This window comes from Ovis canadensis, chromosome 2 (genome assembly GCF_042477335.2).
Source record: "Ovis canadensis isolate MfBH-ARS-UI-01 breed Bighorn chromosome 2, ARS-UI_OviCan_v2, whole genome shotgun sequence".
Taxonomy (NCBI): Eukaryota; Metazoa; Chordata; class Mammalia; order Artiodactyla; family Bovidae; genus Ovis; species Ovis canadensis.
In genome coordinates this window covers 149,989,034-150,016,152 of record NC_091246.1, presented here as the reverse complement: position 1 = coordinate 150,016,152, position 27,119 = coordinate 149,989,034, and the positions used below count along the sequence as shown (strand labels likewise).

Here is a 27,119-nt window from a genome sequence, read left to right as displayed (position 1 = left end):
TTAGTTAGTATTCTTGTGAAATAGATGTGTTTCTAACACTTACTCGACCATAATTTGAAAGATGTTGGTAAACTTTGCAGCTAATAATTGGGTCCAAGGTAGTCTTTTTCTACAGTTGATTTGGAAAACACAAAACCAGAACAAATATTTGTTAGGCATTAATGCAGCACTCAATTCCTATCTGGAACTTTTCACCAACTTGAGCCAAGGCTAATGTATCTGAAGCAATAGCAAAAGTACAAGATAATAGAAGGTTAAGCACTAAATTACGTTATCCCTGACGTACTTTTCTTTGTACACCCTTGGAAATCTCATCTCCTATGACTTTATCTAATAACTATGTAGGTCAGTGTTTCTCAGTCCTGAGTAATGTAGGGATGAACTGCTGCAAAATTTTCTCACATTCTCTCAGTTAGGAATGAAAGCATTTTGATTAGTATTTTTTAGTATTAGTATTTTTATTAGTATTTCACCAAAATGTGTATCAATATAAAAATGGATATAAATCACCTAACTTTATGATTCTTAATCAACTACAAAAACCAACTGTATAAATGAAATACAGAAAAGCTATATAGCCAAAAGAATTTGTATTAATTTAGTGGCATGGATGATGTTTTGTTGAAGTGAATACTACCACTCAAAGCCTGAGCATGGCCCTGCTGGCTAAGGGCAGGTTTTTTTGCTTTCAACAGGCCTTTCTTATTATAAGTCACATGACAACTCAACTTTCACAACTTTTGTATTCAAACTGCTGCGAAACTATTCATTATATACTTCTTGTGGTTTTTTTTTTTTTTTTGGCTGTGATTTGTACAAACACATCAGGTGTGTATTAACTCTGTCATATTTTCTCACTATTCGACAGCAATTAATATAATACTATAGACTGCAAACTTGATTGAAATACAAATGAAAAGGTGAGAAATGAAATCATGGGTGATACATGACTTAAGCTAGCCATCCAAATGGGCCCAAATTTTCCTGTTTTTTAAAAAGACTGTCATGGGTATGAAAACATGAAATATTCATTGATATATAAAAAAATTCTCATTAAAAACTGAGGCCAGCTGTGACGAGCACAGATCCCCACCCCCCCCACCCCCCCACAAGGAAGCATTGGTGACCCAGCCATCAGCCAACCACCTCCAGCTCTCAGTTCCTTCAGGGTCTGCTCAGCTGCAAAGAGCTGCCCACGTGCAAGGACTATTGGAGGTAGGGGTGTTCAGACTTGGCTATTTCATTTGAACTGAGACAACTCTGAGGGGCCATGTGTGCTCCAGATTCCCTGCGGACCTGGCTGAGGTTCGGTCAGCCTGCACTACAGGTCCTTTTAGCCCACCTAAACTTGCTTTCCCCCTCTCTTCCATTAGTCACATGTGTTAGTCACTCAGTTATGCCCGACTCTTTGGGACCCCTATGGACTGTAGCCCACCAGGCTCCTCTGTCCATGGAATTCTCCAGGCAGGAATCCTGAAGTGGGTTGCCATTTCCTTCTCCAGGGAATCTTTCTGACTCAGGGATAGAATTCGAGTCTCCTGCCTCACAAGCAAATTCTTCACTGTCTGAGCCACCAGGGAAGCTGAATAAATACTGCACATGGCACACTCCATCTTTCTGTCTCCTTCTGGAGAATCCAGTCAACAAGAGCATTCAAGAGTCTCTCTGAGGACCCCCAGAGTAATGAGAATACCTCTTGTGTAGCCCTGACTCTTCTCGTGAGGTTCTAGTCTGAAAATTCAGCTTCCCATCTGCTCTTCACATTCAACAGCACCACAGCTGATGCAGAACTGATCCCTTGAGCTTGTGCCTTAGAACAACTTGTGGTTTCTCCCCATTTTATACTTTATTTAATGGCACTACCATTATATTATCACAGGATCAAAACTTTCGAGGTAATTTTGATTCCTTACAGACCTTGCTCTGTATGTCCAGTCTATGAGTTATGCTTCCTAACATGGGCAGGACTTTACTCATTACTCCAGGGACTCACTTCCCTCTCAACCAGGCATGCTACTGAAATGACAATGGAGAGCTTCACTTAGTCTTGGGATATCTAGCCTCTTTAATCGTCTTGAGTTTTCCTTAGACTTTAAAAAACAAAAAGCCCTCTGTTTTTCTTAAAGGACACACAGAAAATTTAAACCCACAATCATCTACTCATTTTAGAGCACAATATATTGTTTTAAAAAGAGAAAAGTTCTTTGAGAGGATGGCAGCAAATGTCAAAGGCCTTACTTTTCCTTCTGCCTTTAAGATTTGTGCAGTACAGTCATTAAAACATTTATATTTTCCCGGGTTTAAGATAAAATACACTCAACTTTCTTTTCCTTTTTATCTTTTACATTGGACTAAAGAGTAAAGAAACCAAATCCCGATAAATGCCAAAGAAATAATTTTATAATATGGAGATTAAAACATGTGTGAATGTTATTATGCAATTTAGAAGTCTATAAAAATGCATATTTTTTTTAAAGGACGCAACTCACTGAAAGATACTGACGTTTAAAATTGAAAGTTGTGTTGTCAGTTGAAAATGAGAAATTGAAATGTTTGTGAGGGAGAAATTGTCCAGGGAGCAATAGAACATTTCCTGCCCGTGGCTGCAGTCTTGAGGGCTAGTGACTGCCATGACGAATCCAACAGCCATCACCACGGCACCGATGGGAAGCATGACACAGGACATAATCTTATCTGAGTGTGTCCTTGGTTCTTCAGACAGTTTCAGATAACATGCCGATGGAACGATAAAAATTAAGGGAGCTGCACAGAGCACGCCCTGCATATCGAAAACAAGAAATAAGATAATGTCACTGAGTGGAGCCTTTCTGGGGCAGTTTAGAAAAAAACACCTAGAAAATCTGTCTGTCATCATGCATGTGACAAGTATGACAGCTTCAGTTGGATCAAACAAAGGAAAGAAAAATAATTCCAAGAAAGACTTTCCTTTTCTGACAGTATATTTACAGATCAGAAAAGTAAAACAACATAATAGTATATCAGGCTTGAGAAATAATAATCAGAAAATAATATAAAAAATAAAGCTGATGGTATGGCTGATTCCTGGCAAACTCTTAAAAGTTCACATCATATTTCCTTATACTCTTTATCTCAAATTACTCTGCCATTTAAAACTGAGAGGTCTATTTGTCAACTGTGTACAAAAGGGGAATATTCGGAGGTGTACACAGGGCATGCGTCTTCTCTCTTCTCTTTTCTTGACCTTGTAAGAAAGTAGGTGCCTGTCTGTATGAGAAAGGAAAACTGTACCCCTCAGGGTACTTAGCATGAAATAGCATTTCTAAATCCTCTTTCAAGTAAAACTACTCACATTAATTACCCTAGAAAATTGACAGCAGAACTAAATAGCTATGACTCATCCTCCCTCCCCCACATTAGTTTATGGATAAGTCCAACCTGAGGGGGAATGTCAGATTGAAAATTACAGGGAGTATTGCTATCTATTATAAAAAGACCACAAGTTACTGACTTCAAAGGAAAGAGACTTTCCATTTGAGGAGGCCAAATCTATAAGGAATTCTGCAAATGAAATAATGATAAAATTAAATGCATTTTAGATAATATATTTTTTGATTATGTTAGACATTATTTATATATTAAATAAAAGAAATATATGATTAAAATATATTAAATATAATCATATGATAAATGGTACTTTCTTAAGTCATAAAACAAGCATTTTTTTTTAAAATAGGCACTCAGTAAATATGGTAAGGTTAAGAATGAAAAAGAAGCATTCCACAAAATATATATTTTCCAAACTTGAAAAGTTATTATGGAAATTTGTAACTATACAGAAAAGTAGAAAGAATCATATAACAAAACCCTATACACCTATCACCTACAGTTTGAAAACTTTTTGACATTATTTTGGTAAAGTAACCCCAGGGGAAAATCATAGAAAACTGATTTTGAAATTGGGTGATGTAAAAGAACAGATTATACCTTAAAATATTTTTAAAAGAAGCATTGAAACATGTATACTATCATGTAAGAAATGAATCGCCAGTCTATGTTTGATGCAGGATGCAGGATGCTTGGGGCTGGTGCACGGGGACGATGCAGAGAGATGGTGTGGGGTGGGAGGTGGGGGTGGGGTTCATGTTTGGGAACTCACGTACACCCGTGGTGGATTCATGTCGATGTATGGCAAATCCAATACAGTATTGTAAAGTAAGTTCAGTTCAGTTCAGTTCAGTCGCTCAGTCATGTCCGACTCTTTGCGATCCCATGAATCGCAGCACGCCGGGCCTCCCTGTTCATCACCATCTCCCGGAGTTCACTCAGACTCACGTCCATCGAGCCCATGATGCCATCTAGCCATCTCATCCTCGGTCGTCCCCTTCTCTGAGGTTATTGATATTTCTCCCGGCAATCTTGATTCCAGCTTGTGTTTCTTCCAGTCCAGCATTTCTCATGATGTACTCTGCATAGAAGTTAAATAAGCAGGGTGACAATATACAGCCTTGACGTACTCCTTTTCCTATTTAGAACCAGTCTGTTGTTCCATGTCCAGTTCTACCTGTTGCTTCCTGACCTGCATACAGATTTCTCAAGAGGCAAGTCAGGTGGTCTGGTATTCCCATCTCTCAGAATTTTCCACAGTTTATTGTGATCCACACAGTCAAAGGCTTTGGCATAGTCAATAAAGCAGAAAGAGATGTTTTTCTGGAACTCTCTTGCTTTTTCCATGATCCAGCAGATGTTGACAATTTGATCTCTGGTTCTTCTGCCTTTTCTAAAACCAGCTTGAACATCAGGAAGTTCACGGTTCACGTATTGCTGAAGCCTGGCTTGGAGAATTTTGAGCATTAATTTACTAGCATGTGAGATGAGTACAATTGTGCGGTAGTTTGAGCATTCTTTTGCATTTCCTTTCTTTGGAATTGGAAAGAAAACTGACCTTTTCCAGTCCTGTGGCCACTGCTGAGTTTTCCAAATTTGCTGGCATATTGAGTGCAGGACTTTCACAGCATCATCTTTCAGGATTTGAAATAGCTCAACTGGAATTCCATCACCTCCACTAGCTTTGTTCGTAGTGATGCTTTCTAAGGACCACTTGACTTCACTTTCCAAGATGTCTGGCTCTAGATGAGTGATCACATCTTCATGATTATCTTGGTCGTGAAGATCTTTTTTGTATAGTTCTTCTGTGTATTCTTGCCACGTCTTCTTAATATCTTTTGCTTTTGTTAGGTCCATACCATTTCTGTCCTTTATCGAGCCCATCTTTGCATGAAATGTTCCCTTGGTATCTCTAATTTTCTTGAAAAGATCTCTAATCTTTCCCATTCTGTTGTTTTCCTCTATTTCTTTGCATTGATCATTGAGGAAGGCTTTCTTATGTCTTCTTGCTATTCTTTGGAACTCTGCATTCAGATGCTTATGTCTTTCCTTTTCTCCTTTGCTTTTCGCCTCTCTTCTTTTCACAGCTATTTGCAAGGCCTCCCCAGACAGCCATTTTGCTTTTTTGCATTTCTTTTCCATGGGGATGGTCTTGATCCCTGTCTCCTGTACAATGTCACGAACCTCATTCCATAGTTCATCAGGCACTCTATCTATCAGATCTAGTCCCTTAAATCTATTTCTCACTTCCACTGTATAGTCATAAGGGATTTGATTTAGGTCATACCTGAATGGTCTAGCGGTTTTCCCTACTTTCTTCAATTTAAGTCTGAATTTGGCAATAAGGAATTCATGATCTGAGCCACAGTCAGCTCTTGGTCTTGTTCTTGTTGACTGTAGAGAGCTTCTCCATCTTTGGCTGCATAGAATATAATCAATCTGATTTTGGTGTTGACCATCTGGTGATGTCCAAGTGTAGAGTCTTCTCTTGTGTTGTTGGAAGAGGGTGTTTGCTATGACCAGTGCATTTTCTTGGCAAAACTCTATTAGTCTTTGCCCTGCTTCATTCCGCATTCGAAGGCCAAATTTGCCTGTTACTCCAGGTGTTCCTTGACTTCCTATTTTTGCATTCCAGTCCCCTATAATGAAAAGAACATCTTTTTTGGGTGTTAGTTCTAAAAGGTCTTGTAGGTCTTCATAAAACCGTTCAACTTCAGTTTCTTCAGCGTTACTGGTTGGGGCATAGACTTGGATAACTGTGATAGTGAATGGTTTGCCTTGGAGATGAACAGAGATCATTCTGTCATTTTTGAACTTGCATTGTAAAGTAAAATAAAGTAAAAATTAAAATTAAAAACATATATTTTTAAAAGAAAGATTTTTTTCGGTATCATCATTTACTGAATTTACTTTGCTTTATACTAAGTACTATTCTCATACCAAAAATATACAACATCATATGATTTCAAAAATACAAGTTTTTAACAAAAACAGCAAGTCAGGAGAAATATCAATTAAGAGGAGCACATGAAGTCAGACTAGCCAGGCAGCAGCTAAAAATTTGGGGAAGAATAGGAGGAACCACACTTCATGGAAAATATTTCTATAGTCACAGACATAAGAATGAGAAAATACTAAGAAGTGTCATCTTCTAATTTGAAATACATGAGCAACATAATTTTGCTGTTCATAGTACGTGAATACAGATGAATATCTACAAAAGTACACGGCATATAAAGGATTAATTTTCATATGGCTACAGAGTCAGACACGACTGAAATGTCTTAGCAGCAGCAGCAACAGCAGCCGAGTTAAATGAATTATGTATTTCTTAGGCTCCATTATGACATGTGAAACTGAAGTTTTTTGAATTATAAAAAATACTTAACTCAATCCATGCTTATAATAATTATCCTTTGATTTGTATGAAATAATTTTTGAAAATAAAAAATACAAACACAGGAGGAGTCCCCTAGTGGCTCAGTAGTAGAAAGTACGCCTGCACGTGCAGGAGACCCGGGTTTGCTCCCTGGCTCGGGTGGATCCCTTGAAGAAAGGAATGGCTACCCACTCCAGTGTTCTTGCCTGGAGACTCCCACGGACAGAGAGGCGCCTGGCAGGCTATGGTTCATGGAGTCACAAAAGAGTTGGACACAACTTAGTGACTAAACAACAATATGTTTGTGAGTGCATGCATGTGTGAGTATGTGTACGTGTGTGTGGAGATAAAGAGTGATAAAAGGCTGTTCATAGGAACACGTGAAGCAACTTCTTCAGGAATTGTGGAGTGTGAAAGTGCTATCCGGGTGGAAACTGCAACCAGCTGCTGCTCAGAAGCTGTCATCAGTCAGTATTTTGGGACTCTTCCAAACCTAACTCGCTGGGCAGCGCAAAGCAATGGGTGTTCTGTTTATGTCATAATTCTTAAAGGTTGGGAAAGTAGCAATTAGTGGGAAAACTTTATAGCTTATGTTTGTACTGGAAGAAGTCCAGTTGAGTATCTTGTCTAGATAGCAGTTGCTTCCTAAATATTTGAAAGCTCCGTCTTGGTAGAGATTGTTGCTAGGACCCAAGATTATCAGTAAAATGATAAAAACATCTGCTCTATTCCCTACAAATTGTGTGTATGTGTGTGCTCAGTTGCTCAGTCGTGTCTGACTCCTCGTGACCCCATGGACTGTAGACCGCCAGGCTCCTCTGTCCATGGGATTTTCCAGGCAAGAATACTGGACTGGGTTGCCATTTCCTCTTCCGAGGGATCTTCCCAACCCAGGGATCAAACCTACATCTTCGGTGTCTCCTGCATTGGCAGAAGGATTCTTTACCACTGAGCCACCTGGGAAGCCCATTCCCTATAAATTAGTCCAACTAATTTCATCTATCTAATATAGCCTTGTCAGAGGATACGCCACTGGCTTAGTAATAATTTTCAAAATTTCCTGACAGCACATAAATGCCATAACTGTTTATCGAGAGACAAGAAAATATATAGCTTATTTATAAAAGGGGAAAGCACTATCTTCCGATAAAAAACACTACGGATGCCAGGACATTTTGCAGTTTGCAGGTGGGAAATAACAGAAGGTGTTGAATATTTTTACTGGCAGTACAGATAGGAAAAGTATTTGAATTCTCCTACCTGAACAGAAACCTCTCATCTGATGCAAGGAGGCTGAAAACTAAAGAAAAGAATGCTTAAACATCCTTAAAATTTCTATTTTGTAATCAACCTCGACTCATGAAATGTGTTCCTATACCTTAAAGAGAAACTCTAGCTCAGAGGTCTTCGGCGGCTTGGACTACGGCTCGCTCGCTCTGTGTGCTCTTGCTGGGTAATAGGTTTGCTCTCTTCCCTCCACTGTATGCTGCACACAGTGCTTCTTGGGCTGGTTAGCCTGGCCACAGGCACCAGCTGCTTCATCTTTTCTCTTTGTTCTGCTGCAAGTAGAAACCCAAAGGACCCAATTACTGCAGATGCCTCCTTTCTCTAACAGCAACACTAGTGCCGAGATGTTGGATTGTTATTAAGAAGATAAAATGAATCCTTTAAAGTTGAGGGTGCATTTGCTTTGGAAAATAAGTCATTTTGTTCTACTGCTATGAAAACAATAAAATAAAAAGGAAGCTAAGTTCTAAATGGGCTTTTCTTTTTATTAAATAACTAATATAAGTCTGAATAATTTTATTCTATATTATTTTAGTTATACTAAGTAATATCATCTCCTTAACTCTGCAAATTGAAGGTCTGATTCTATTATATCATCACCTGTAAAGATCCTTATTCTACTTAATGATGATTCAGAAGCCACAATAGGAAAAGAATTTCTAAGGTACTACCTTATTAACTAAGGTAAAGGCTATTAGCTAAACATTATCAGCTTAGATGAAAAACTTTTAATTTTGTTTTTTTGTATTTAACCCTTTTATAAAGTCTATCTATGTGTATTCTGAATTACTCTTAACCTCACTTACAGCTAAGCTCAATGCATAGATTTTTAACTTAGAAAATGGAAGGAGACATGAATACATTTATTTTGCATGATTTAAAGCCTTATACTTAGGAAATCTCTGACTAGCATAATGATTAAAAACATGGGCAACAGGGTTTGAAAGCTTGTGTTCACTTTCTACCACTTAAAAACTAGTGTGAGCTATTTAAGTGTCTATCGGCAGATGAATGAACAGAGATGTAGTATATGTACACACACACACATATACACTCAGATACTACTCAGGCAAAAAAGAAAGAAATTCTGCCATCTCCAACAATGTGGATGGACCAAGAGAACATTATGATTAGTGAAGTAAGTCAGACAAATACTGTGTCATCACTTATAAGTAGAATCTAAAAAATAAAACAAAGTAGTGAATATAACAAAAAAGAAACAAACTCACGGATATAGAGAACAAACTAGTGGCTACAGTGGAGAGGGAGTAAGGTAGGAGGGATAGGATAAGGGAAGGAGATTAAGAGATACAAACTATTATGTATAAGATAGATGGGCTATAAGGATGTATTGTATAGCATAGGCAAATATAGCCATTGCTTCATATTAGTAATAACTTTAAATGGAGTATAATCTATACAAATATTGAGTCACTAAGTTGTACACCTGAAAGTAATATAATGTTATAAATCAACTATGCATGAGTGGGTGCTAAGTCGCTTTAGTTATGTCCAACTCTGAGACTCCATGGACTGTAACCCTCCAGGCTCCTCTGTCCATGGGATTCTCCAGACGAGAATACTGGAGTGGGTTGCCATGCCCCCCTCCAGGGGATCTTCCCAACCCAGGAATCAGACTCGTGTCTCTTCTGTCTCCTGCACTGGCAGGTGGGTTCTTTACCCCTAGGACCACCTGAGAAGCCCATATAGATCATACTTCATTAAAAAAAAAAAACCCAGTGTGACCTGTTAATGATGCCAATCACTCTGTGTCTCAATATCCTCATATGTGAAATTTATATAGGTTAATGATGATAATATATGCAAAACATTTGACTCCAAGTAAATGCTCCCTACATGTTAGCTCACACTGTTGTTTGGAGGGGAAACATCACATGCTTTAGTTGCTTCTACAGGGCTATGTGACCTGCTGGTTGATCTGATGTTATAAAACATAACAAATACCCACACAAAACGGACCTGAACAAAGACCTGACTGTGACATTGCACTTACAAAAAGACTTTCACTGATTAAAAAAGTACACACTCAGATGGTCTGGAAGTGAATGGAGATCTCAGATTTCTTAAAACTAGTGTAATTGAGTTCTTGCTGCTGCTACTAAGTCGCTTCAGTTGTGTCCGACTCTGTGCAACCCCATAGACGGCAGCCCACCAGGCTCCCCCGTCCCTGGGATTCTCCAGGCAAGAACATTGGAGAGGGTTGCCATTTCCTTCTCCAGTGCATGAAAGTGAAAAGTGAAAGTGAAGTCGCTCAGTTGTGTCCAACTCTTTGCGACCCCATGGACTGCAGCCTACCAGGTTCCTCCATCCATGGGATTTTCCAGGCAAGAGTACTGGAGTGAGGTGCCATTGCCTTAAATCATGACAATTTGGCACTCTTCTTAAATGTCTATATAGCCAGGTTTTCTTTTTTTTTTTTTTTTAATCTATGGATCTAGAATCATGTTTTAAATTTTTAAAAATAGTCCTCAAATTCAGCTCAGATCTTGACTTCATAACAGATTTTCATGAAATATCATTATTTTATTACAACACCAGAATTCTATCTTAACCACAAAAAATTTCAACATAGGCACAACTGGGAATATTTAATGTGATTGTGCTTAGTTTGCTCAGTCATTTCTGACTCTTTGCAACCCCATGGACTGTAGCCCACCATTATGTGCTTATAATTTTGTTATGCAAAGTGTCAGGGAGATTTGGAATTAACAGAAAGTAATGGTCAAATATACATAAATATATCATTCCTGAAAAATAAGCAATATGTGTATGCTTGGTTAACTTAAAGGGAACAAAAACTGTTAGGCTATCAAAATAGTCAGTAGTAAAGCAGTTGATAAACATATGTTCTCTCATATCACAATCCTACAATATTCAAACAAACATGCGACCTCAAATGAGACATTTCACAAGACAAGAAATAACAGAGTTGGAAATTGTGCTCCTCAGCATAATTAAAGGATTACCATTTACTGTCAGCCCCAACAATTTTTTGTAACACTTAATTGCTTGATGCCACAACTAGAGAATGGGCTTCCCAGGTGGCTCAGTGGTAAAGAATCCACCTGCCAATGCAAGAGATGCAGGAGGTGTGGGCTCAGTCCCTGGGTTGGGAAGATCCCCTGGAGTAGGAAATGGCAACCCAGTCCAGTATTATTCACTGGGAAATCCCATGGACAGAGGAGCCTGGTGGGCTATAGCCTGTAGGTCACAAAGAGTCAGATAGGACCGATCATGCGTACTAAAGAATGCCTTCCGTGTCCAGGAACATTTGTAGACATAGATCCTTCACTGTGCTCCCAATGGACAGTGGGGCATGCAGTGATTTGAGCACTGTGTTCTTAGCACTGTGCTTTTTATACTGTGGGGGATGGAGAAGGCAATTAAGCACCATTCTTGTCTCTAAAGAATTTGTACTTTGATAGCAAAGGCAAGCTTATGGACAGTCCAGACCATACATGATATAAAGTAGTACTTAAATCAAGTTACATGTAGGTTGCAGTCATGCATTTACATAGATCAAGGTTGGAACGTGAAATGACTTTCAGTGAACCTACTAGCCTTTAGCCTATGCAAAATTAGGAAGTAGGTAAGAGTTACCTTGGATAATTTTCCATGTTTCCTATGAACTTTCTTTCCATTGCTGGTGGAACAGATGTTTCCCTAGTCATATGAGGGTTGGGGGAGTTGCCTACTCCCTACTTTCCACATGATCTGATACAGGAAAACTCCCAACAGTGTGTTCCTGACTGAATCTTCCACTACCTTTGTCTGGGATTTCAAAACCAAATGGCACCTGGAAGGAATAATACCTTCACCCCCCCTTAATTCTCAGTGGAGTGAGTAAAAGATAACTTGATATTCCATCTATAAAAGCCCACCCTTCCTGTGGGACATGATTGATCAATGTTAAGTGGTGCGGTTTTGAGTAGAAATTCCAGAAGGATTGTAGAAGGGGAAGAGGAAAGACTCTAAAGCAGTAAAATCACTTCTATGCATGTTTCACCAAATGATCTCATTATCCTACTTCCACTAAGTAGAATCAAGGAGTCACTTTTTTTTGGTCACTTTTAAAAATTGAAATACAGTTGACATATGATATTATGTGAGTTTTAGGTGCACTAAATAGTGATTTGACATTTACATACATTATGAAATGATCATCAGAACAACTCTAGTAACAATTTGTCCCCATACAAAGTATTGCAATATTATAGATATTCCTTGTGTTGTATATTACATACACATGACTTATTTATCATACAACTGGAAATTTGTATCTCAATTTCTTTGATCAATTTCACCCCTGCCCCTCCTCTCTGGCAACCACTCATTTGTTCTCTGTATCTATGAGTCTGTTTCCATTTTGTTCTGTTTAATCTTTTTCAGATTCCATATATTGATATAAGTAAGATAATACAGTATTTGTCTTCTTCTGTGTGACTTATTTCACTTTGAAATAATATTTGAGCATAATATCCTCAATATCCAACCATGATGCTGCAAATGGAAAGATTTTATTTTTTATGCCCGAGTAGTGTTTTATTGTATATACATACCATATATTATTTATTCATCTCTTGATGGACACTTAGGTTGCTTCAGTATCTTGGCTGTTGAAATCATGTTGTCAAGAACTTCACCGTATATACACATTTTCAAATTAGTGTTTTTGTTTTCTTTGGATAAATACCCAGAAGAGGAATTGCTGGATCCCAAGAAGTCATTCTTGATGCGCCCCTCTATCCCCCTGACTTCCCAATTGAATTGCTTAGCAAATCCTGTCAATCTTTCCTAAAAAGTGTCTTTTAGGAGTCCACCCACATCCTTTTCTCTTTTTCACTGCCTGTATAGTAGCTGAACTTTTAAGTTTCCTTGCGAGATTGTAAGCTCCACAAAAGCACAGATCCTTTCTGATTTCCTCCCATCCTTGTATCTCTGCTTTTGTGGCATAGTGTATCACTGACCCTTGAATAACACAGGAGTTAGGGGTTACTGAGCTGTTGGAAGCTCATATATAACATATACAATTCTGCATACTCTGTTTCTCCATATCTGCAGGTTCAACCAACTGAGGTTCATGTAGTACATATTTATTGAAAAGTATCTGTGTAAAAGTAGACTCCATATTTCAAATCCATGTTGTTCAAAGCTCAATTGTAATTATTTAATGTATATTTGATTAACAAATAAACATATTAAAGCTGCACTAGACTTTAAATCTTTGTAAGATTTGGAGAGAAATGAAAGAAAAAAAAATAATTACAGGAAAGAATAAACATAAGCCAAAGGATAAAAGAAAGAATTAATATGGATTACTCATAGGTCAAAAATAAGATTGACTAGAGCTATGGGCTGATTTTGGGAAGTTAGTGGTAAATAACTTTCCAGAGATAGCTTGGGGTCAGATGATAAAGGCAACAGATTTTGTGCTCATTGAGAGAAGAGTAGAGTTTTTAAGCAGGATGGTGATAAATTGGAAGCAGAACTTAAATATGTGCTAGTTGAAGCAAAACCCCAATATTAATTCAAATGTGATATGATGAGGACATAGATTTGGAAATCAGCAGTAGAGATTACAAAGGAAATGAGAGAGAGAGAGAGAGAGAGAGAGAGAGAGAGAGAGAGAGGGAGAAATACTTAAAGAAAAAGGTAAGTGAATGGGTAAGTGGATATAACTTCCTTCATTACGTATTTTAATGAGTCTCTCTAGACCTGTCTTTACTCTGCAAAGGAATTTCCCCTAGATTTGTTTAATTTATAGTTATTTTCAATTATATCTATGTACTATAGAATATAAAATATGGAAAAACTGCTTAAACCAGTAATTCAGTTCCAGCACTATTGACATTTTGGATTGCATAATTCTTTGTGGTAAGGGTTACCCTGCACATCGTGAGATGTTTAGCCACATTCCTGTCCTCTACCAACTAGATACCACTAGCATCAGCTTACCCAGTTGTGGCAACTAAAAACATCTATAGACACTGCTAAGTGTCCACTGGGGTGGGGACAGAAGGGCATTTCCCCCATTGAAGAACCACTGCTCTAAAATATAGAGTCCTGAAAACCGCATAATATCATTTATGCAAATATTTACTATAACAAGCACATTTTCATTCCAGTTCAGAAAATGACACCTTTATTAAGGAAAATATATCTCCTGTTAAATGCAAATATAACTTTAAAAGAGATTTTTAGAATCTTCAAATGTACTTACATTGAGCTCTAAAACTATTCCAAGGCAATCAATCAGCAGTGACACAAGTGTGGCCACGGTAATGATAACCACAGTTATGATAATGTGGAAAACTGATGAAAGATTCCCACCAAAAAACACATTGGCAATTACCTGCCAAAGAGAAACAGATTATTTAGAGAGGGACTCTCAGAGCTGTGCAGGAGTTTTAAAAGAGAATTTTATATTATAGTAGTTGGGACTATATAAAATACAGTAAGGCAATCAATCAAATCTTAAGTCATATGAATGAATGTTATATCTTTTCCAAACTATTTACACACTGACACACACACACATCAATAACAAGTATTCTTTGTTCAACTATTAGACAGGCATTGGCTTACATTCCAGACTCAGAACATGGCATACTACTGACTGAACAAAAATATTTCTGAAGTGTAAGATAGGCCTTGAGAAGTTACCTTATTCTTTTCCCTTGAGTCCAATAAGGTTACTATTAACACAAACTACAGATGCTATTTAGATTATCTGAAGGACATCTAAGGAAAAGAGTTAGCACAGTATCTTTTAATAATAATGCATGTTTAATATTCTTTACTAATAGGAAACTAACTTCATATAATCTAAATCCTATCTGATACAAGTTAAGTCTATTTTATCTTGCCTTTCCTTAACAAAAATGGAGAAGAGATGATTACCATTTTCCACTGATACTCAACAGTTACCACTCAACAGTTACCAAGTGTGTGTGCTAAGTCTCTTTAGTCATGTCTGACTCTTTGAGACCCCATGGACTGTAGCCCACCAGGCTCCTCTTTCCATGGGATTCTCCAGGCAAGGAAGCTAGAGTGGGTTGTCCTGCCCTCCTCCAGAGGATCTCCCTGACCTGAGGATCAAACCTGTGTCTCTTACATCTCCTGCATTGGCATGCAAGTTCTTTACCACTAGCACCATCTGGTAAGCCCAGTTACCTATTTAACACCTATTTAATATGTCCTACACTGTATTATGCTAAGAGAAAATGTCTAGGAGATGATTCCTATTCTTAGGAATTAACATCCTAATTAGAGAGATTCAAACAATCCAATGAAACAAATAGTCATCAATTTTTGACAAGATAGAAAAGATCAAATACAATTTAGAACTAGACAGTGCCACCCAAGATGGACAGGTCATGGCGGAGAGGTCTGACAGAATGTGGTCCACTGGAGAAGGGAATGGCAAACCACTTCAGTATTCTTGCCTTGAGAACCCCATGAACAGTATGAAAAGGCAAAAAGATAGGACACTGAAAGATGAACTCCCCAGGTCAGTAGGTGCCCAATATGCTACTGGAGATCAGTGGAGAAATAACTCAGAAAGAATGAAGGGATGGAGCCAAAGCAAAAACAACACCCAGTTGTGGATGTGACTGGTGATAGAAGCAAGGTCCAATGCTGTAAAGAGCAATACTGCATAGGAACCTGGAATGTTAGGTCCATGAATCAAGGCAAATTGGAAGTGGTCAAACAGGAGATGGCAAGACTGAATGTCAACATTCTAGGAATCAGCGAACTAAGATGGACTGCAATGGGTGAGTTTAACTCAGATGACCATTATATCTACTACTGTGAGCAGGAATCCCTTAGAAGAAATGGAGTAGCCATCATAGTCAACAGAAGAGTCTGAAATGCAGTACTTGGATGCAATTTCAAAAACGACAGAATGATCTCTGTTTCCAAGGCAAACCATTCAATATCATGGTAATCGAAGTCTATGCCCTGACCAGTAATGCTGAAGAAGCTGAAGTTGAACAGTTCTATGAAGACCTACAAGACCTTTTAGAACTAATATCCCAAAAGATGTCCTTTTCATTATAGGGGACTGGAATGCAAAAGTAGGAAAACAAGAAATACCTGGAGTAACAGGTACATTTGGCCTTAGAGTACAGAATGAAGTAGGGCAAAGGCTAATTGAGTTTTGCCAAGAGAATGCACTGGTCATAGCAAACACCCTCTTCCAACAACACAAGAGAAGACTCTACATATGCACATCACCAGATGGTCAACACCGAAATCAGATTGATTATATTCTTTGCAGGCAAAGATGGAGAAGCTCTATAGAGTCAGCAAAAACAAGGCCAGGAGCTGACTATGGCTCAGATCATGAACTTCTTATTGCCAAATTCAGACTTAAATTGAAGAAAGTGGGCAAAACCACTAGACCATTCAGTTCAGTTCAGTTCAGTTCAGTCGCTCAGTTGTGTCTGATTCTTTGTGACCCCATGAATCGCAGCACGCCAGGCCTCCCTGTCCATCACCAACTCCCAGAGTTCACTCAGATTCATGTCCATTGAGTCAGTGATGCCATCCAGCCATCTCATCCTGGGTCGTCCCCTTCTCCTCCTGCCCCCAATCCCTCCCAGCATCAGAGTCTTTTCCAATGAGTCAACTTTTTGCATGAGGTGGCCAAAGTACTGGAGTTTCAGCTTTAGCGTCATTCCTTCCAAAGAAATCCCAGGGCTGATCTTCAGAAAGGACTGGTTGGATCTCCTTGCAGTCCAAGGGACTCTCAAGAGTCTTCTCCAACACCACAGTGCAAAAGCATCAATTCTTCAGCGCTCAGCCTTCTTCACAGTCCAACTCTCACATCCATTCATGACCACAGGAAAAACCATAACCTTGACTAGATGGAACTTAGTCGGCAAAGTAATGTCTCGGCTTTTGAATATGCTATCTAGGTTGGTCATAACTTTTCATCCAAGGAGTAAGAGTCTTTTAATTTCATGGCTGCAATCACCATCTGCAATGATTTTGGAGCCAAAAAAAAAAGAAGTTTGACACTGTTTCCACTGTTTCCCCATCTATTTCCCATGAAGTGATGGGACTGGATGCCAAGATCTTCGTTTTCTGAATGTTGAGCTTTAAGCCAACTTTTTCTCTCTCCACTTTCACTTTCATCAAGAGGTTTTTTAGTTGCTCTTCACTTTCTGCCATTCAGGTATGGCCTAAATCAAATCCCTTATGATTATACAGTGGAAGTGAGAAATAGATTTAAGGGTCTAGATCTGATAGAGTGCCTGATGAACTATAGAATGAGGTTCGTGACATTATACAGGAGACAGGGATCAAGATCATCCTCAAGAAAAAGAAATGCAAAAAAGCAAAATGGCTGTCTGAGGAGGCCTTACAAATAGCTGTGAAAAAGAAAACTAGCAAAAAGCAAAGGAAAAAGGAAAGATATACCCATTTGAAGGCAGAGTTCCAAAGAATAACAAGGAGAAAAAAAAAAGCCTTCCTCAGTGATCAATGCAAAGAAATAGAGGAAAACAATAGAATAGGAAAGACTAGAGATATCTTCAAGGAATTTAGAGATACCAAGGGAACATTTCATGCAAAGATGGGCTCAATAAGGGACAGAAATGGTATGGACCTAACAGAAGCAGAAGATATTAAGAACAGGTGGCAAGAATACATAAAGGAACTATACAAAAAAGATCTTCACTACCCAGATAAACATGATGGTGTGAAAATACACCTAGAGCCAGATATCTGAAATTTGAAATCAAGTGGGCCTTAGGAAGCATCGCTACGAACAAAGCTAGTGGAGGTGATGGAATTCCAGTTGAGCTCTTTCAAATCCTAAAAGATGATGCTGTGAAAGTGCTGCACTCAATATGCCAGCAAATTTGGAAAACTCAGCAGCGGCCACAGGACTGGAAAAGGTCAGTTTTCATCCCAATCCCAAAGACAGGCAATGCCAAAGAATGATCAAACTACTACACAATTGCACTCATCTCACATACTAGTAAATTAATGCTCAAAATTCTCCAAGGCAGGCTTCAGCAGTTCGTGAACCGTGAACTTCCTGATGTTCAAGCTGGTTTTAGAAAAGGCAGAGGAACCAGAGATCAAATTGCCAACATCTGCTGGATCATGGAAAAAGCAAGAGAGTTCCAGAAAAACATCTCTTTCTGCTTTATTGACTATGCCAAAGCCTTTGACTGTGTGGATCACAATAAACTGTGGAAAATTCTTCAAGAGATGGGAATACCAGACCACCTAACCTGCCTCTTGAGAAATCTGTATGCAGGTCAAGAAGCAACGTTTAGAACTGGACATGGAACAACAGACTGGTTCCAAAGAGGAAAAGGAGTACGTCAAGGCTGTTTATTGTCACCCTGCTCATTTAACTTATATGCAGAGTACGTCATGAGAAACGCTGGGCTGGAAGAAGAACAAGCTGGAATCAAGATTGCCGGGAGAAATATCAATAACCTCAGATATGCAGATGACACCACCCTCATGGCAGAAAGCAAAGAGGAACTAAAGAGCCTCTTGATGAAAGTGAAAGAGAAGAGTGAAAAAGTTGGCTTAACATTCAGAAAACTAAGATCATGGCATCTGGTCCCATCACTTCATGGGAAACAGATTGGGAAGCAGGGGAAACAGTGGCTGACATTATTTTTGGGGGGCTCCAAAATCACTGCAGATGGTGACTGCAGCCATTAATTAAAAGACCCTTACTCCTTGGAAGGAAAGTTATGATCAACCTAGACAGCATATTCAAAGGCAGAGACATTACTTTGTCAACAAAGGTCCATCTAGTCAAGGCTATGGTTTTTCCTGTGGTCATATATGGATGTGAGAGTCAGACTATAAAGAAATCTGAGTGCAGAAGAATTGATGCTTTGAACTGTGGTGTTGGAGAAGACTCTTGAGTCCCTTGGACTGCAAGGAGATCCAACCAGTCCATCCTAAAGGAAATCAGTCCTGGGTGTTCATTGGAAGGACTGATGTTGAAGCTGAAACTCCAATATTTTGGCCTCCTGATGTGAAGAGCTGACTCATTTGAAAAGATCCTGATGTTGGGAAAGATTGAAGGCAGGAGGAGAAGGGGATGACAGAGGATAAGATGGCTGGATGGCATCACTGACTCGATGGACATGAGTCTGAGTGAACTCCGGGAGTTGGTGATGGACAGGGAGGCCTGGCGTGCTGCGATTCATGGTGTTGCAAAGAGTTGGACACAACTGAGTGACTGAACTGAACTGAACTGAATCACTGGGCTTCCCTGATAACTCAATTGGTAAAGAATCTGCCCACAATGCAGGAGACCCTGTTTGATTCCTTGGCTGGGACTATCTGCTGGAGAAGGGATAGGCTACCCACTTCAGTATTCTTGGACTTCCCTTGTGGCTCAGCTGGTAAAGAATCTGCTCACAGTGCAGGAGACCTGGGTTCAATCTCTGGGTTGGGAAGATCCCCTGGAGAAGGGAAAGGCTACCCACTCCAGTATTCTGGCCTGGAGAAGTCCATGGACTCTGTAGTCCATGGGGTCACAAAGAGTTGGACACGACTGAGCGACTTTCACCTTCACTAATCATTTTTACTCATTTTGGTTTTTTGGTAATTGGTAATGTCCTTCCAAATATTTTCTCATTTCGAGTGCATTCTTAATGATGAAGTTTACTCAGTGGGGCAAACTGGTGCAGATATTTATTAGGGGGTAGACTGGTTTTGTGGCACCCTTGGACATGGCCAACTACTTTCCCTGTGAGTAGAAATCATTTTGATATATTAATGCCAATCGTATACTTGTGTGTGTGCATGTGTGTGTGTGTGCAAAGAAAGGAGAGAAAGAAAAAGGAAGTGAATGGGTGAGGAATATACAAAGTTCCTCTGCTTACTATTTGCTACCATGGCAGAGACCTTGATTTAGTTCTGTCTTCCTGTCATGGCAGCTAAAGGAAACACAAGTCTTAAGTCCTGAAGACACAAGCTGTGCAGGTGGAGTGACTCAGAAGTCCACGAGCAGCTCACCAGAAACCACATGAGAATAAACCACCTGTCACTGCTGATCTAGAGATCAGATGTGAACCTAAAGTATTGGGTGGAAACTAAAATAAAACCATTTCCTGCATCCAACAATAGTTAGCTCTTTGATTTCAAATTATTCTAGTTCAATCTACTGTTCCCTGTACTCAAGGAGGTGAGCTGGCCTGTGGGTTATATATTTGTAAGTGAGGACAAATGCTAACTCTAAGGGACATACACAGTGCTGACCATGTCTTCATTCCTTTTCCCTGTGCTGTTCCTTACCCAGAATCAGCATAAGGCAAGCACTGGTCTGCCTCTAGAAGCCTGCCCATTAGGTCGTGTATTTGAAGCTTTGCAGGCATTTCACTTCACACATTAGATCCATTGACAGTGTACTGTGTAAACAATCTCTAGGAATAGATCCTAAGACTAAGCCTTTTCACTGTGATTCCTGAAAGAACCACTATGAAACAGGATCATGTTTTTCTGCTAAATGGTACAGTGGATTTTTAGCTTACTGTATAAGGGATTCCTGACAAAGCCACATTATCCAACTTTCTGCAAAAGGAATTAGTTCTCTTTTACCTAATATTCCTCTACGAATCCAGGCAGATGATATAATATAACTTGGAGATGACTTTATGAATTAAATATATCAATATAGATATAGATAAAAATTCATAATAAACATATTTAGAAATTTATGCATAAATAAATGTTTATTTTATATTTCAGTTCAGTTCAGTTCAGTCACTGTCATGTCCAACTCTTTGCAACCCCGTGAAGTGCAGCACACCAGGCCTCCCTGTCCATCACCAACTCCCAGAGTTCACTCAGATTCACATCCATCGAGTCAGTGATGCCATCCAGCCATCTCATCCTCTGTCGTCCCCTTCTCCTCCTGCCCCCAATCCCTCCCAGCATCAGAGTCTTTTCCAATGAGTCAACTCTTTGCATGAGGTGGCCAAAGTATTGGAGTTTCAGCTTTAGCATCAGTCCTTCCAAAGAAATGCCAGGGCTGATCTCCTTCAGAATGGACTGGCTGGATCTCCTTGCCATCCAAGGGACTCAAGAGTCTTCTCCAACATCACAGTTCAAAAGCATCAATTCTTTGGCGCTCAGCTTTCTTCACAGTCCAACTCTCACATCCATACATGACTACTGGAAAAACCATAGCCTTGACTAGATGGAACTTAGTCAGCAAAGTAATGTCTCTGCTTTTGATATGCTATCTAGGTTGATCATAACTTTCCTTCCAAGGAGTAAGCGTCTTTTAATTTCATGACTGCAGTCACCATCTGCAGTGATTTTGGAGCCAAAAAAAGAGTCTGACAAGGTTTCCACTGTTTCCCCATCTATTTCCCATGAAGTGATGGGACTGGATGCCAAGATCTTCGTTTTCTGAATGTTGAGCTTTAAGCCAACTTTTTCACTCTCCTCTTTCACTTTCATCAAGAGGCTTTTGAGTTCCTCTTTGCTTTCTGCCATGAGGGTGGTGTCATCTGCATATCTGAGGTTATTGATATTTCTCCCAGCAATCTTGATTCCAGCTTGTGTTTCTTCCAGTCCAGCGTTTCTCATGATGTACTCTGCATAGAAGTTAAATAAGCAGGGTGACAATAAACAGCCTTGACGTACTCCTTTTCCTCTTTGGAACCAGTCTGTTGTTCCATGTCCAGTTCTAAACGTTGCTTCTTGACCTGCATACAGATTTCTCAAGAGGCAGGTTAGGTGGTCTGGTATTCCCATCTCTTGAAGAATTTTCCACAGTTTATTGTGATCCACACAGTCAAAGGCTTTGGCATAGTCAATAAAGCAGAAATAGATGTTTTTCTGGAACTCTCTTGCTTTGTCCATGATCCAGCGGATATTGGCAATTTGATCTCTGGTTCCTCTGCCTTTTCTAAAACCAGCTTGAACATCAGGAAGTTCGCGGTTCACGAACTGCTGAAGCCTGCCTTGGAGAATTTTGAGCATTACTTTACTAGCATGTGAGATGAGCGCAATTGTGTGGTAGTTTGATCATTCTTTGGCATTGCCTTTCTTTGGGATTGGAATGAAAACTGACCTTTTCCAGTCCTGTGGCCACTGCTGAGTTTTCCAAATTTGCTGGCATATTGAGTGCAGCACTTTCACAGCATCATCTTTCAGGATTTGAAATAGCTCAACTGGAATTCCATCACCTCCACTAGCTTTGTTCGTAGTGATGCTTTCTAAGGCCCACTTGACTTCACATTCCAGGATGTCTGGCTCTAGATGAGTGATCACACCATCATGATTATCTGGGTCATGAAGATCTTTTTTGTACAGTTCTTCTGTGTATTCTTGCCACCTCTTCTTAATATCTTCTGCTTCTGTTAGGTCCATACCATTTCTGTCCTTTATCGAGCCCATCTTTGCATGAAATATTCCCTTGGTATCTCTAATTTTCTTGAAGATATCTCTAGTCTTTCCTATTCTATTGTTTTCCTCTATTTCTTTGCACTGATCGCTGAAGAAGGCTTTCTTATCTCTTCTTGCTATTCTTTGGAACTCTGCATTCAGATGCTTATATCTTTCCTTTTCTCCTTTGCTTTTTGCTTCTCTTCTTTTCACAGCTATTTGTAAGCTATTTTATATTTATATAAAATAAATATTTATAAACTTAGCAAATATATAAATAAAATTATCTCTAAAACTAATGGTTTAAAATAAATTTTAAGTTTTCATTGAAGATAAAATATTTTAGTCTTTTAAAAGATAATACAATTGATCATATCTGTCCTATGGTGCCTTTGATACATGTTGGCTTATAAAACATTTTAGCCAAAAGACAATTTTGTAAAACATGTTTTAAACCTTATTGCTTAATTTGTTTGTAAGAATGAGTAAAAGAAAATCTTGTTTTGACTCTATTAAAGGCTGACATTCATTTTGGAATGCAGTTGTATAAATATTTATACTTATACTAATATAAACTAAACCACCAAACATGATTTTCAACCAACTTTTGAAAAAAACAACTCGTAAACATTTGAATATGAATTATCTTTAAACTGCGTAAAAGAGAAAATTTCATGAATTATATTTCTTATCATGCACTTAGGAATTTGCAGAATCAAATGATTTATAAATTGTACTAAATTAATGTAGTAGAGAAATGACCTAGCTAAAGTGTTGAAAGAGACTGTGCTTACCTCTCTAGTCACAAAGCATTCAATCGGGTATGTCAAAATGACAGTGACTCCATAACAAAACCTTCCAAATGTTACCAAGTCATCATTTCTGCAATAATTTTCAAACAAGTCTCCTAGAGAACAATGTAAAATAGATTTACTTTATATAGATACTGGATATTTGAGATAAATACCTAATAAATGAGATATTGTATATTTATTATATAATTAAAGATACATAAACATCATTTAATTTAATTGATACAACAGACAACTAAGTCTAAATACAAATTTTGCATTCAAAAGCTACATAATTACTGCTGGGTATTAAAACTAGCACAAGCTCCACTTGAAAGTAAATTTATCACTAATGGCTTTTCTCTTATTCTCATTGTTTGTTTTTAGAAGATTAGCCTTAAATTTGTATCAACGTCTGAAAAATACTTTTATCCATTGTCTTCTTATAGCAGAATCAACTCCCTAAATTCTTGTGCACTGATTTTATAAACTTGCTTCTGGTCTTTGTTTCTAGTAAGTAAGTGACTTCATTATTTAAAAAAAAAAAAGTTTGTTAAAATAAACAAATTTCCTTTGAAATGTTATTCTTAGATCAAGGACAATCCTGAAAGGAACAGTACACTAGTACATGTAAGGAGCTGAATTTCCTGTATATCACTCTATAGAGTTTAATCACAAACTCAGGGCTACAGCAAGGAATTCCAAACACACTATCTTTCATGGTATCTGAGGAACCCAGGTATAAATGCACTGATTGAAAGTGGTGAAAATACAGTTAGTTCCCAGGCAAAGTATTATATTTAATTAGTTCCAAACTAAATGATGGACCATATATACCTTGAACCAATTCTTATTTAGAGACTATTTACTTAGACACATGTGAAGAAATACAGGATCTAATGAGAGCACAGATCATGTCAACAAAAAGTTTCCCAATATAGAAACAAATATTTGGGGCTGTTTATTTCCTAAATAAAATACTTACATTTTAAAATGTTTGTCACAGTTTTCAATTAAACTGAATAGAAAATTAGATAAAAATCACACACTGCCACACTGTTCATATATAAAAAAATTAATAATAATCCTCTGTATACTTATTTTTCATTAAAAGACTAAATGATTTGCTTCTTCCCAAGACTTATTTAAGTGACTCTTTTCCCCTCCTTCCTTTTAACTGGAGTAAACGTACATTATTTTCTAGTGTCCCTTTTGGGCAGAAGGAGATTAAATCACAAAGCAAGAGTCGCAGTAGTGGTTGGTTCAAGGTTGACAGAAAAGATTCCAACACTCTAGGAAAAAGGACTCAAGCTCCCTGTTCTCTAACTTCCACTAAAATACGGGCCCTGCATCTTTTCAAAAGTCACTGGAAAATTCAAGCACAATGGAGAGTTCTCACTGGCTCACAAGCTGGAGTATGTGAAATGAAAGAGAAAAGAAGCCTGCAGAAACAAGACTGGATTTGCCTAAGGCAAAATGGCCTAAAGAAACAACGTCAGCTTATTCTAGCTTGACTGTAAGTGTGTTTTAGGGAATTATAGCTAGAAAAGGAAAAAAATAAAAAAGACCAAAATCAACCTGTCAGCTTTGTTATGTAAAGACTTAATTATATCTGAACAATTACTACTGATAAAAAACACCAGGAAGGTGTGACTAAGAGAAAGGGTTTCTGTTTTAGAGAAAAGGCATTTTGAAGCCAAGATTCTGTGGAGATTGGAGCCTAAAGGCCATTTGTCTTTCAAACTATGCAGCTTTAGTGATATATGGCAATGTTTTGAAATAATTTTTATCAAGACTTTCAAGGTCACTTCATTATTATACTCTAATGGCACACACAGGTATTATATTTTTGATAGCATTGGGATTATGGTATTAATCACTCTTTTTTGAAGTCATCTTTCTTTGTTTCTTGAGAACTCTCTCATAATCATAGTCACCTGTAACCTAAATTTAGAACAATGCACCATTCACCCAAGAGTACCTCAATGTCATCTGAAAAGCAAGCCAAGAAGAACTAGAGGCTAAGAGACAGCTATTAGTGGGTCATATGGGACCAAATGGGGTAGACAGCAAGACGCAATGAAGAGAAAATGGGACTGAAAGTCAGGAGCCGTGTTTCCACTTTGTCACCAGCCAGCTTGGGCAAGTTACTCTGCCTCTTTGTGTTCTAAGCAGGGGGTAAAACTAGTTATTCCACTTACCTTCCTAGGGTTGTCTGAAGGTCAAATGCAGTAATAGGCCTGCAGAAGCTGTGGAATGCATGAATCACGGCATTTAGCAGGCTGTCAGACTACCTAACCAGCACACTACATAGAGGAGTGAAGTAAGAGGCAAGGACGTAGAAGAGATGATCACTCAGTTGTTGGATGAACAGAAGAAAGAAGTGAATTCAGTGTCCTGGGGTGAGAGTGGAGGTGGGGAGGAAATGGGCTGGTTTTGTGGGAAAGGTGATATTTTGCATTTAAAGCAAGAGTAGAGCAACTAAGTAGAAATGTCCTTGGTTGTTGTATGAACAGAAGAAAAGAAGGAGAAGAGATAGGATTTGAAAGCAAAGTGGAAGCACTCAGAAGAAAAAAAATAGATGAAGGGTGTGAATGATGATATGGTTGAGCTCTTTTCTCTACGGGGAGTCCTCAGAACTGTTAAGTAATTCAGAGAGGTCCATGAGAATCAGAACCAAGAAGACTGTTAGCTTGATGAGTTGAGAGGATACTGTTGTCTTTGAAAGTGAAACTGCAGCAGACTAGTAGAGAGGAAAGCCAAAATTCATGTGCTTTGAAGTGAAACCATCAAAGGAGGGAGAATGGACTACAGAAAAAGCTTAGCAGTTTAAAAAGGGGAAGATTAGGAAAATTAGGAAAGGAAGGAAGGTAGAGGAGAGAATATGTTCTACTTTGAAGTAGAGCATGAGGTATAATAATACTTAAAATGACAAGTGATAGCACCACTCCAGATGAACACCAAAATATGTTAAGATAGAATTTCTCTTTTTACCTTGGGTGTAGCCAGTAAATGTCAGGTATCCACATGTGGCAAAGAGAATACTGATAAATACAGAAATCAAGGTAGACACATGGATGATGTGAGACCACTTAGCTACTGTAGGTTCTTCCAAAGAACTATAAACTAAGAAGCAGTTATGGTGGCAAATAAATGCTGCAATACAAGGGGGGGAAAAGCATTATTAAAGCAAATCACATAGTTCTCCTTTTCCCATGGAAAATTCAGAGACATATGCTACTTTGAAATACTAGTGAATTGAAGTTCAAATATACTAATTTACTAGAAATGCCAGAAATAATCTAACAGCTGTAGGGACGAGAAATTTCATTTGTATTAGGCTTATGTGATCTTTTCATGTCACTCTTGATATAAACCAGGCCTATCCAACTTTCTCTCCCACTTCCTAGTGGCCTTTCCAATCTTAAAGGAAATCTAAACAACACCATATTTTCAGCCCAGGGCTTCCTTTCCCATCTGGGATATAACAGAGTCACTCTAGACTCCTGGCCAATTCACAATACTTTGTGTGCAAGGAGGAAGTCTGTTAACACTTGCTAGATTTTCAAGTTAAGAAACAAGACTTTAATGAGTTTTCTGCATGAGGAAAAGACTTGTTAAAATTGAAGCAAATTTTAGTGATGAGTGAGAATGGTTTGCACCTAATTTTTTGCTGGCACAAACTGGATCATACACTGCTAATAGGATGTCTAAAACTTATGACATCTGCTTTCCAGACACAAATATGAGGCAAAGCACTTTTTCATGGTGCAGAAGACCCCACATTGAGAAAGGACCTTGGAAACCATGTACTCACCAAATGACATCACACCAACAGCCTGAATGGCATTGGGTTTTGCAAATATCCAGGCATCTTCTGTTTTTGGTCTAGA

General features: G+C 38.5%; 1 protein-coding gene across 3 annotated transcripts in view; it reads right to left on the bottom strand.

Annotated features, from left to right (window-relative positions):
• Positions 1-427: 427 nt before the first annotated feature.
• Positions 428-27,119, bottom strand: part of SLC38A11 (solute carrier family 38 member 11) — a 66,397-nt gene continuing 39,705 nt past the window's right edge. For 2 of the 3 annotated variants that reach the window (XM_069574324.1, XM_069574326.1), the window contains 5 exons: positions 27,044-27,114; positions 26,221-26,382; positions 23,230-23,342; positions 14,274-14,405; positions 428-2,779 (listed from right to left, as the gene is read on the bottom strand). In XM_069574324.1, the coding sequence (XP_069430425.1) occupies positions 2,486-2,779; positions 14,274-14,405; positions 23,230-23,342; positions 26,221-26,382; positions 27,044-27,114 (772 nt within the window). In that variant the 3' untranslated portion in view covers positions 428-2,485. The remainder of the gene's footprint in view (positions 2,780-14,273; positions 14,406-23,229; positions 23,343-26,220; positions 26,383-27,043; positions 27,115-27,119) is intronic. The other variant, XM_069574327.1, reaches the window with a different exon arrangement.